The sequence below is a fragment of the Zonotrichia leucophrys genome, chromosome 7 (genome assembly GCF_028769735.1).
Source record: "Zonotrichia leucophrys gambelii isolate GWCS_2022_RI chromosome 7, RI_Zleu_2.0, whole genome shotgun sequence".
NCBI lineage: Eukaryota > Metazoa > Chordata > Aves > Passeriformes > Passerellidae > Zonotrichia > Zonotrichia leucophrys.
In genome coordinates this window covers 4457020-4469308 of record NC_088177.1, presented here as the reverse complement: position 1 = coordinate 4469308, position 12289 = coordinate 4457020, and the positions used below count along the sequence as shown (strand labels likewise).

Genomic DNA, 12289 nt, shown 5'->3' with positions numbered 1-12289 from the left:
CTGTTAAGTGAGGTGCTGGTGTAGGGCATCCTTATCACACAGGGTTTAAATGTGACCCGAGGTAACAGAAGGGCTTTGGGCAGAGCAGAGCTGTTGATGGAGTGGAGAGAAAACAAAAGTGATAAGAAAGTTGTTATAGCAAGCTCAGCAGGGAGGAGACCAAAGGTTTTATGCTGTTGTTTACTGAGCGATTGCTGTGAAGCCCGAGGTGAAATGCATCGTGCCATCACAAGGTGCAGATGGCATGCTTTAAAAAATAGCTGTGGGGCTTGCCTTGTGAATACAGACAACCCTGGTTTTTCTAAGCATCTGTGCCTGTGCAGAGCTGTGCTGCAGCTGCAGTGTGTGCTGCTTGGACAGTCACTGCTTTGCTGCTCCTTTCCTGACTGTAAGAACCACAGTTTTCCCGCCTGAGGGTCTTCCAGGCTGTCTCACTGTGGGTAAGACCTGCCTATTCCTGTTAGAGAGAATCCTCCTTTGTTTGCTGGATCATTTTGTCCTCTTGACAGCAAGAAGGCTCAGGGCTAGCAGTGCCAAGGCAAGCTTTCATGACCTGATGGACCCAGTGTCCTGGCATCCCATCTGGCATGGGCTGAGTTTGCTGGAGGGTACCCTTGGTTATTTTTTGTCATCACATGCCTTCAGAAGAAGGCATATGTTTTGTTAAATTAATTTGTTACAACTTTTACTGGTGCTCCTGTGGAAAAGCTCACACAGTTCCTTCTGGTCAAGGGACAAGGCTGGAGTGGTCTCTGGTCACTCTGGGAGGGACAGTGATGGATGGCAGATGAACGCAGCAAATAAGTGGGGGGAGGCTGAGATGAAGAAATCTCAGCACACCCAAGGATGTGGCTGGCAGTGGGTGGCTCAATGTGGTTACAAGGCAAGGAAGCTGCTGGTTTGGGAATTGTGCTTTTCTGCCCACCCCTCAATCCCTTCTCTGCCCCAAGTACCCCACACAGCCCTTAGTTACAGACACACAGAGCTCCTTTTATTCTTCTTTTTCCTTCTCTAAACTGTCAGATGTCCCTGCCTTCCCATCGTGCTCCTAACAGCTCCTTTGAGAGGGTGAGGGCCGAGCTGCCCTCGGTCACATTCTCTGCATCACAGACCTGTGCCTGCTGGGACTTTGGCCATCTCGTGTGGCCTCACTCCCTTGTACATTGGTCTTGCTGTAACTTACAGCAGCTGCAGCACAAAGAAAAAAAAGAAAAACACACACACACACAAAAAGAAACACCAAGAAAAAAAAAATCAAAAAAACCCCAGACCATTTTACTTCTTCTGCAGCTAAAAAAAAAATGTATCCAGGCTATATGTTTGATCCTTGAATTTAAGGGCAAAGGATTTTGTCTCTGTTTTCCTTTCATTCTAGCAGAAGGGTTGAGAAGAATAGATGGGAAGAAGGGGTCAATATTCCAATTCTCATAAAAGTCTGCAAGCATATGGCCTTTGCTAGCACAGCTGCTTTCCTGCCACCATCCACAATCAAGGTTAAAATGCACGATGCTCATTCAAAGGGAAATGCAGTGGGAAAATTTTCACTCCACTGTTTGTGCAGTTTTATTTCCAAAGGCATATTGAAAAGTCGCAGTGTATTTCAGCTTGGTTTGACCTAAATAGCCAGCCAAACAAGAAATAAATACCCTTTTGGGCTGTATTTGACTTTGGATCCCTTTTGCTTCAGTAACTGAAGCGCCCCAATCTCCTGCTTCTTTCCCAGACCAGACTCCTGGCAGGATAAAGTTTCTTGAGCTGCAGTCCCATTGTCTTGCTGGTGGAGTCAACAAGCTGAGTTAGTGAGAAGCCCCAGAAAAAGTAATTTGACAGTGCAAAAGAGGGCAATGATACTCCGGGAACTGATGGATAGAGGTCAGCTCTATTTTGGGTCAATATTAAGTGCTCTGTGTGCTTGTTTTGTTGGGCTTTTTTCTAGCAAAGAAGATGAAATGTTACAGTTCAAGAGTGTCACGTCTATTGGTGCTTACTGAAAATGGAAATCCAGATAATAAACAAGCATTACTGCAGGGGTCTGGGCACACAGAACTCCAGGATGGAGATGTATCTCTGAATTACATTGTTAGTCCACAACTCTGACCCTCCTGCCCCTATATCTTTCCTCACAGTTCCGCTATTTATTTTGGTGGTTTTTCTTTTTTTTTTTTTTTCTTTTTTTTTTAACCCTTCTCTGAAGCTTCACAGAGGCTGGAGGGAAACATTTTTTCTTGTCCCATATTCCTGTGTTCTAGCTGCGTGTAGAAATGAGTGTCACACAAACTTAAATGGAGGGGATTGAGCATACACGTGGCTGGTTTGAGATAATGTTTATAGAGAGATATCAACTCTATTCATTCCTGATTTCACCTTCAATTCTTCTTCTGTTTTCCCCTCTGGCAAATCTGCATTCTGTGTAAATTCCCACCACTCCCTCTGCCATGTGATTGCAAACACTACTGGCTTTTTGCTGTTATGCTATTGATTGTCTCCTTCATGAAAGTAAAAGAGTTTGGTCTAAATCCACTTTCATTACAGCTGTGTTTTTTTTCCTAGCCCATATGGAAGAGGAGTGCCTTCTTAATTTAATCAGAGCTTTAAATTTCACCATGGTGATGAAGGAAAAGATAATAATAGGAGAAATAATTATATATTCACCTGGTTTTTGGTTAACTCAGAGATCATGTGGTGGTGGGGTCAGAGTCTGGGGAGCCAGGCACGTGACTGTGCTGTTTCTCCATGCAGCAACGAGTATTTGCTCAGGAGTTTCATCACCCCTCCCAGGAAGGGCTGCTGACCACAGGGTAACGTGGTTTCACTCTAGAGCAGAAAAGATGAGTTTTCTATGTAAAACTGCTTTTAGTACCATAGCGCTTCTTGACATGAAGGTCAATAAGTGCCTAAATTACTCAAAGTAACTGAGTTTATTATAATTCCTCTCTGTCACATTCCCTTGCTGCAGCTGTGACACTGTTCTGTATAACTTATTTAATTATACAGTGGTAGTTGCTGCTGCATGTCTGTTGTTGGGGATGTTATGAATATTTAGATTTTTCTTTCTCTCTGGTTCCGTAATTTAAACAAATGCACTGAAGTGTATTTAACCTGAAGTAATCTAGGCTGCATGCTGCTTTGGGCTGTGCTGTTTTAGAAACTTCCTTCTGCACAATCATTCTCAAGCAAAGCAATTTCTTTGGTGTAAGGATGGGAAGAGAATCAGCCCTTACAGTTCTGGAGTTCCTCTTTTGTTTGTTTTCTGAGCCAGCCTCAATTACGGCGCTATTGGTGCTTTCAGTGGGTGTATTTTGACAGCAAACTTCCCCACTCACACATGTGCACACCCCCAGTTTTCCTCCCCAAAGGGTGCCTTAGGACACCAGCCCCACCATATCAAAGGTCTGTGGGCTGAGCTGGGTTTAGCAATCTGGAGAGCAGCTATTGGAGGGCACAGAGGGCAGGACATTTCCGTGATAAACCCTTTTCCCTTCAGGACACAGCGTAAAGTAGGGATTCACTGTGTGCCTGTCAGCACTGTGCTGGGTAGGAAGACTGTGAGTAACATCTTGGAATATGTAAAGAAAATGTTTTTAAGGGGAGGGTTAAGGGAACTTCACTTTTTTCTTTTTTTCTCTCCTTTTTTTTACAAAGACATCAAGGCAGAGGGGAGATCCATAAAGGTACAAGCGAATATAAACCAGGACAAATTATCATTTTATAATTAAGCCTAATGGACCTTCCTGAGGAGGTTTGATAAGATGACTTGCTAATATTCACTTTTTTTTATTATTTAGTCAGTAAATTATGCATAAAGGACAAAACTGAAATAATCACCCAGATATTCGTGTCACTTGTGCCTGACTAATTCTCATCCGTTGTCTTTCATAGCTTTAAAATGGGAAATAAGTAGTAGAGGCCAATGTTTGATAGGGGCTGATAAATTATGGAAAAATGACTTTTTTCTTAATATAAGTTGCATGTGATCTTTTTGAATATGAAAGAATGCCTACTGTCATAGTTGAGTTTTTATATTGAATGAGGGTGTAGTACGAGTAAGTCCTGTGGAAGAGCAAAAGAACAAATAAAGAAGAAAAGAGTAAAAATATATTGATTTCATGTCATCTGTTAAGTCAAAAACTGAAATAAATTTGCAAGGAAAGAAAGAAGAAAACCTGGTCTAGTGGAAGGTGTCTCTGCCCATGGCAGGGATTGGAACAAAGTGGCCTTTAAAATCCCTTGCAACCCAAATCATTCTGGGATTATATGAAAACACCAGAATGACTTTTTTTGGAGCAGGTAGTGGGGACAAATTGTTTGTCTTAAAAGATTCTTTTTTTCTCTAAGCTGTATGAAAAAAAAAAAATTCTGGTACGGACCTATGCTTATCAAAGAGGGAAATGCCTTTTCCTCTGATGGGTCTGAGTTTTAGTTTGAAGAGGTTACTGAATATTGTTTTTAGATATAAGGAGATAAAGTGTGCTGTTCTTATACAAATGTATTTGTTCTATATGTAGAAAACAACAAATGACTCCTGAATTATTGTAAAAGAATTGCACAGGACTCTATTCTGAAAATAAAAAAAAAAATACAGTAATGCCAGTCAGAGTTAAGGGGAATGGGAAAAGCCAAACCCAAGCAATTCTGGGATTCCTCTCTTTGAGGCCTAATTCCCATTTAAAGGGCAAAAGTACTTTCTTATGCTGGTCTCAGAATTGGATCTCTGGGATTTCATTCTCCAACAGGATTTTGATTGATTTTAGTTTAGTCGTTTTATCTTATTTCATAATGTTTTTATTAAATCAGATACCCCTGAGCACTTAATCTTTTTTAACTTCTAGATCTCTGTATTTAATATTATATTTGTTGTCAAAATCGAATATCAATAAGAATCACAATAAATGTAAATCATTGATCAGATGCAGCAATGACAGGGGACCAAGAGCCTGATCCAAAAATTGCTGTCTGTAATAGAGACACTTATTGATTTCAGTGAGGTTTGGGTCAGGCCTCAAATGGAACCAAAACCCATCTGTGCTTGCCAGGTGGGTCAGTGGATGACCTGGGAGATGATGGCCACAAATCCACTGCAATAACTGGGTGTCCTTGCTAAAAAAAAAAAAAAATGGAGACTGATGAGATAAATCATAGGAATTCCTAAATAATAGGAAGCTGTGCTGTGTTCATATGGTGTAGAGCAGGGAATCCACAGGCTGGATGAGAAAAATGGGGTTATAATACCAAACAGTCTTTCAAGCACCCTTATCATCCACCTCCTGATTACAAATTTCAGGGCAATTACCTCGGTGGTCCCAGGAGATGAACACTGGAGGCTCCCAAACCCCCTTTAGGCTGTTTTCAGAAGAAGACAGAGGTGATGGCAATACTTCCTAGGGACCATGGGGGCTGAGCATCACTGAGCAAATATTCTTAACTCAAGATTGGTCTATTTAGAGAGCTGAAAAGACTCCTTACCTCCAGGAGGTATGTCACCAGGGAGTAAAATAAAATAAAAAAAAAAAAGAAAAATGAAAATCCAGACATTAGCTTGAGTGGGAAGGAGATTTTACAGAAAATACTGCACTGGCAATTATTTTACCTAGAAGGAGACAGGGAGACATGGGTTTCAATCCCTCATCTAAGGATTTTTTTACATAATTTGCATTAAGTGCTCATTATTAAAAGCAAAGGGCTCTATCTTTATTATGTATGTGCTGGACATGCTTTGATAATGGGATCGGGACATCCATGCTGGGGTTGTAAATCAAATAAACAAGCCTTGGAAACAAAAGTTAGTTCTGCTTTCCAAGTGCTGATCCAAGTATTGCTTGGAAATAAGCTCTCATTAATCCTGTAATTTGGAGAAGTGCAACTTGAGTTACTCTGTGTGTATAATGAGGTGACTGTATTAGTGATGGCCATGGTGTCTGTGACCATAACTTGCTTTTCTTGTTGGTTCACAACATCTGGAGGAAACAGAGCTCCCTAAGCCATCCTCCCTGGTGTGTGCCAAACCAGGCGCAGAAGGTCCTGACCTGCAGAAAGGCACATCTGTGACTGACATCCAGCAGGGAGCAGAGCCTTGGATCAGCTGTGGAGGAACTGAGGAGCAGCTCCCTGGGGCTCAGGGAGCCTTGCACACTTTCCTCAGGGCTTCCAGTGGGGTGCAGCTCTTTGGGACCTGGGGCCACTTGAGCATCACACCCAACTCCCAGTCTGGGGGCAGCCCTCTGCCTCCTAGGAACCCTGAAAAGTACTCTGAAAATCAAGATGCTGAAGTATCTTTTTTCTTTTTTTCCCCAAGCATTTTTGCCATTTTATTTTTCTTTTCCCCAGCTAAATGATGATTAGGGTGAATGAGTGGGAATGATAAATTTGTCGACAATGAGGAGGTGTGAACAACCTGTGTGGAGACAGCACAAAAATAGGATGTCTCCAATAAATCCCAGGGGAGAGTGAACATTAGCTAAATGCAAACTGTTGTTTTAAAGAATTCTTCTGCTATTTTTTTATTTTATTTTAACTCTGCATGCTGGTGGGAGGAGAAAAATTGTTACTGTGTAAGATATCAGTCTTAAAATAATAAAATAATAATAATAATAATAAAACCAAATGATAGCAGATTAAAGCAGGTAAGTAGCATCATGCTGGCCATTTGGCCAGAGTATAAACAGGTTTGGGTTAATTAGCACTAAGGAGGCTGAGCTGTTTGGGGAGTTTATATTTAAATACCAACCGTTGTCCTTCCCATATGTGTTGACAAAGCTCTTCTCAATAGTCATCTGTTGTTCTATCCACAGCTTGTTTCTGATAGCTACATGCAGGATATTTTGGCTTTAAGAAGTGAGAGCTTATGGAAGATATGTGCTTAAAGAGTTTTCTTTCTCAAACAGAGAGAAAAAGTGATATTCTCTAGTGGCTCTGTGTTCCTTGTTGTGTGCTAATCTATCCTATTTCAGCCTATCCCCTCGGGGGTTCCTTTGCACCAAGACTCTTGGGGATGTTAAAAAGGCAGAGAATGTTGTGTGGTGTAACTGCACATTTCCCTAAACTGGGGCAGCCACCAAGCACCTCACTGAGCCTCTTGGCTGCCTGCTGCCACAAACGCAGCAGGGAAGTCTTGTCCTAAAGTGAGGAGAATGTGCTGCAAACCTTCTCTGCCAATCCTAAAGCCAAGTGCACCAGCGCTGTCTGGAGCACAGTGGTGTCTCTGAGCATTGCACTTACAGGACTGTTTTCATATCAAGATCAACGAGCTTGTAAATTTTGCAGTTAGTTTTGGGCATTCTCTTAGAATTCGTGGTCTGTCATATTTCTGATTTCACTTGGGCTTCTCTCCTTTCCCGGGAGAAACAGATCTAAAGCAGCAGGATATCTGGTGTAGCTGAAAGGAAATATTAATTCAAGGCCCTGATTTTGAAAGCTGTGTTTGCCTGACACCTGCATCCTGCCTGCTCTGCCCTTGCACACGAGCACAGCCATGTACAAACACCCCCTCCAATTTTTGAGGCAAAAAATGCTGAAAGGGGCTGAACATTGGAAAATGTGGAAACAACTTCAATGTATCTGTGCACCTGCTATTCTTAGGAGCTCAGACTGCAGGAACAATAATGCTGCCTCTGGCTTTGACGTCTCCAGACTGTGAGTGACACTCCAGCATTTGGAGCTGCTGTCAGTCTGGTGGGAACACTTAGAAGAGGCTGATAAAGTTTAAAAAGGGAAGAGCTTTGTATCTAGAGAAGTGAAAGGAAAAAGCCTTTGGGGGTTAGAGCAATATGTTGCCTTGGAAATATTTGATCAGGTTTACTATTCTATTCAGACACTTCACTTTTTAAAAGCTTTAAATCAAGTAAGTTTGGGTCTTGAATGGTGCAGCTTTAGTGGCTGCTTATCAGCCACTCGTGACTATGCAAACTGCAAAGCTAAACTGCCATTTCCGATTTTCAGGTGAAATTGAATGACCTGAAAATGGATCCATCTTCTCCTGTGCTCCCAGCAAGCATTTTGGAACAAACTGCCTTGCAGCTCGGATGCAGCCCCACTGACAAAAAGCTTGCTCTCCACTTAGATGAAAAAGATGAGTTAAAGCATCTTCGGGAATGTTTCTACGTCCCCAAAGTCAAGGATCTGCCTCCAAGTGAGAGTTATAATTGCTGTTGAGGGGAGAGGGAGGGGGAAAGGGCTGGGCTTCACATCTTCTGCATGTGTTTATCACGAGTCTTTGGAAATCATCGTCACTTATGAGATAATTGAGCAATTGTAGTCATATCTGAGCACAGAATGTCCCCGCTGTTGCTAAATCAATCCATCCAGCTTATTCTAGCACCAAAAGCTCTATGTTCTCGTTGCCATCCTGAATCAAATGTGAGGATACAGTACTTATGTGGTGCTTATGCTGTCAGTCAGCAGCTTTGAACAATGTAGTGACTGATTGAAAATTATAGGCAGAAGCTTTTCTGTCTAATGGCTGGAAACAGCAGCCTCGCTTGGGTAGTTCAGAGCAGTTGCTTCCTTGGTGTGATTCAGCTTGGAATTATCTGTCTGGTTACAATTATTTTAGTTAATGAAAGAGGCAGTATATATATTATATGAACATTTATGTCTTATTGCTGGTGGTGGAGCTATTTTCTCACTGAAGCCAAATGGAAGACTGTGCTCAGAACAAATAATTGATCTGAGCAAATAATTCATAATGAAGCCTTTTATTTGAAGATATTTTCCACTTTCCTCATGAATTGCCTAAAAATAGAGAGCATCTGACTTCAGTGAAGCTATGTGAAATTGTTCTGGACATTTTTCTCCTTCTTTCCTGTTCCACAGGTTGCTTTGAGGAGCCTGTGGCATGTCTGGGCATGGGGAAGGCTTGGTGTGGAAGCAGGAGGGGTGGAAAAGGGGGTGGCAAGCTTAGAGGGAAGCATTTGCTTGGGATTAGTACTCCCAGACCATCAAAACTAAAACCCAGTTCCAACTTTTTTTTGATGCCTGCAATAGCCACCATGTTTAGCCAAATTCATGCAGGGAAACCTGGTGGGAGCAGCAACCCATGGAGGCAGCAAAGTCCTGGTCTCTCCTCCTGCTTCCCAAACCCTTTCTGGGTTTATTTTTATCTCTGTTACCTGGAGAGCAAAAGCTGTGCTGGCTCTGCAGGCCCTGGTCAGTGCACACTGGAGAAATGGCAGATTATTTCCTTAGATGGTAAACACACACAGGCACAGTCACTCTCCTCCTTTTCTGCCTTGGCTAAATGTATCTATTGAAAATGAAAGGAAAAAATATGATAGAATGTCCCTGCATTTTTTTTTTTCCTTTTCCAATGAATGCAGACAGAATTTTCTGCAGATTTTCTTTTTCTGAAAGGACGTTACTGATGGTAAATGAGAAATTAAAGGTGCATTCACCAAAGTGTGTCCAGTAAGGGACTATGATAGAAAATGGTGTCAACAGTCTGAATTGCTGGACATCTTTTAAAACAGTCTGTCTTCAGTACCTTCCTGCTGAGCAATGATCGAGTTGGGAATGCAGTCTGCTCCTGCCCTTGGGACACAGGGATGATAAATCTCAGTTCTCTGTGTTCTGGTGGTATTGGCTTATCTTTCCTTACATTTAAATACTTGAGTTGTGCTGTTTCTATTATTCCGAGCAGGACTGGACACTTTGCAAATATTTAAAACTATGTGCTTCCTCCATGCCCCTGTAATTTTTCTTTTTCATTTTTTTAACCCTGGTCGCTTCAAAGAGTTTCCTAAACCCCCTCTATTTGCTGGAATATTTGACTATTCTGTACTCAAAGCTCCTTCAGCTGCCACCATGGTGCTGCAAGATGTGCCACTAACGCTGGAAAGATGCTGGAACACAGTTCCCATGGCAGTGGTGCTGCTGGAATCCAGCCCAAGCAGGAGCAGCTGGATCTTTGCAGAATGTCAAATATCTCTCCAGGACATCAAAGGTCACTTTTCAGTGTAGTGTTGTAGCAGCTTCAGACTAAAGAATCTTCTAAGTAGAAGCAGAGGTTTTGATACCCATGTGATAGTTTTGGTTTCTTCCCTTTCAATGTCCACTATTATTTGAGTTTTCAATTACTACAATATTTAGACCCAAAGACTGCTGCTGTGGGGTTTTCCCCCTGCAGTTACAATAATATTTAGTCCCCAGACTGTGGATAGATATGTTTTAGTGAAGATAAACAATGTACGAAATAGTAGGACCAGTTGAAAAGCACAGAGAGCCCATCATTCTGGTGTTCCTAAATTGAGGGGTTTTTTCCCTCCCCTTTTTTTCCTGTCCTTCTTTTCTGTGCTTCAGCTGTCATCGGGAACAGCTTCCCTGCTGAAGAGCAGCAGGGGTGTAAATATATATATATATTTACATTGTGTGACTATAGCATAGAGACAGATCTGCCATGACATTTATCTGCGCCCAGGAGCGGATGCCAGATAACACATTCCTGAAGATAAATGTCATTCCAGATATTAGCCATCAAATACTCTTTATATATTTACATAAAGCATTACAATGAGGCTTTAAAATGAAACCTTACAAGAAGCAGATGAGAACATCCATAGGAGACAACAGTAAGATGACGTACAGGAAAATATTTAGGAAGTCATTAGAATAGTTTAATTTAGTTATCAAGTTATAAACTGTCAGGGCTGTTTGTTTGCTGGATCCATCAGGAGGAAACCAGTAGCAGCCTAACTCTCTGCAAATCTGGGAGGTTTTATGTGCAAGCATGAGAGGCAAAGCTCAGGTGAGCAAATGAGGAAAAGATGATACAAGAAGATTTAGGGAAATGTTTGGATCCTGTTGCTTTTCTCCAAGCTGACAACAAAGTCTCTTTAACCTCTCTTCTTGCACCCCAGGGAGGAGGCAGAAATGGGCTGGGCACCAAATCACCCATCTGATTTAGGCTATGGCTCCTGCTTTGTCACCTGCTAAAGGAGTAAGGCATCATTTGGGTTTCTTGGGAATAAAATGATGCTCCAGAGTGAAAGTGCTGAGCTGTATTTCCAGAAGAAATGGTTAAAAGTAATGGTTAACCACAAAAATCATCTTTTGGAGGGCTGGCAAGCGGGATACAGGCAGGTATGAAAGTGGAGATCTTTTATCCTTCAGCAAAGGACAGAGCTCAGAAAAGTATAAGCAGATTTAGTCATTCCTTACTGGTTAATGAACCCATTACATTTTTTTCTTTTGTTTGGACTGAATATTTCTGAAAATAAACTTGTTTTTCCTTTTAGGTTTAAAAGGTATAGAAGTACATCTTCAATACAGATGAATGGGTATAATTAGTATGCAAAGTAATGTATATGATTAGATTTGACCAGTTTGCAGGAATCTGAGTAGGTGTGTGAATATATAATATATTTAATTATTCTTAATGCCAATGTATTCTTTGATCCAGGCTACTCTAAGAACGCATTTCAATATTTCTTTTTTTCTTTGCTTTTATTTCCTCAGTTGTGTTTATTTCCTGTTAGAATATTTCAATATGTATTTCAAATCAACCACAGAAATTAAAAGGGCCTATACCATGAAAAATAAATGTAATTTGGGGAAAGACAAGTGCTAGGAAAAAAGACTATCACAGTGAATGTAGAGTTGTTGGAGCATGAGGAGGTGCTGATAAGGAGAAATTAAAAAGATCGTGAAAAAAACGAGCAGCAATGAACTAAAATTAATATTTTAGTGATGTCAGAGAGGGGGAAATAAAGAGCTTTTTGTCAAAAGGAAAAAAAAGTTCATCCCGATCTAGAGCTGATAACACAACAAAAAAAGAAAATTCGAAGGAACAGGAATGAAGATGTTAAAATAACTTTATCAAAAAGGCAATGCCCTGCCTCTCCAAGGTGAACAGAGGTGTTTTTGTTTAGAAAGGACTGTGGTGCAAGAAAATCTGCCTTGCTGATAATTCCTCACCTGTTTTAGTGCTTGGAGAGTATTGGTGAGATGGAGCTCCAGACTCTTGAGCAAGGATCCTTCTCTCTAACCCCAGGGGGACAGTGTTATTGTGTTTCTTGGTAGGAAAAGAACTTTTAATAGAATCAATTTGGGGGCATGGATGATATTGATGCCTCTCTGTTTTCATTCATATTACAATGGAGATGAAAAACAGAGTATCTGCAAAACAGATTAGGCTGAGATTGCTCTCTGACTTATGCTTTTTAAAAGCCTCTAAAACTTTAATTAAGAAATTACCCAAGTTGTCTATACTCCTGAAAAATGTGTTTCTGGGGAAGTTCAATGAAATTGGTAATTGTTAGTGCAAAAGATAGTAAGAAAACATTTCCAGGCTGTTTTTTCT

At 41.1% G+C, this 12289-nt stretch overlaps 1 protein-coding gene across 2 annotated transcripts in view; it reads left to right on the top strand.

Moving 5' to 3' along the window:
* The first annotated feature begins 3467 nt into the window (after nucleotides 1-3467).
* The window catches only part of KYNU (kynureninase), a 57613-nt gene continuing 48791 nt past the window's right edge, over nucleotides 3468-12289 (top strand). The window contains exons 1-2 of one of the 2 annotated variants that reach the window (XM_064718324.1): nucleotides 3468-3545; nucleotides 7936-8125. In XM_064718324.1, coding sequence (XP_064574394.1) covers nucleotides 7957-8125 — 169 coding nt within the window. In that variant the 5' untranslated portion in view covers nucleotides 3468-3545; nucleotides 7936-7956. Of the gene's footprint in view, nucleotides 3546-7741; nucleotides 7838-7935; nucleotides 8126-12289 lie in introns of those variants that run through there. The other variant, XM_064718323.1, reaches the window with a different exon arrangement.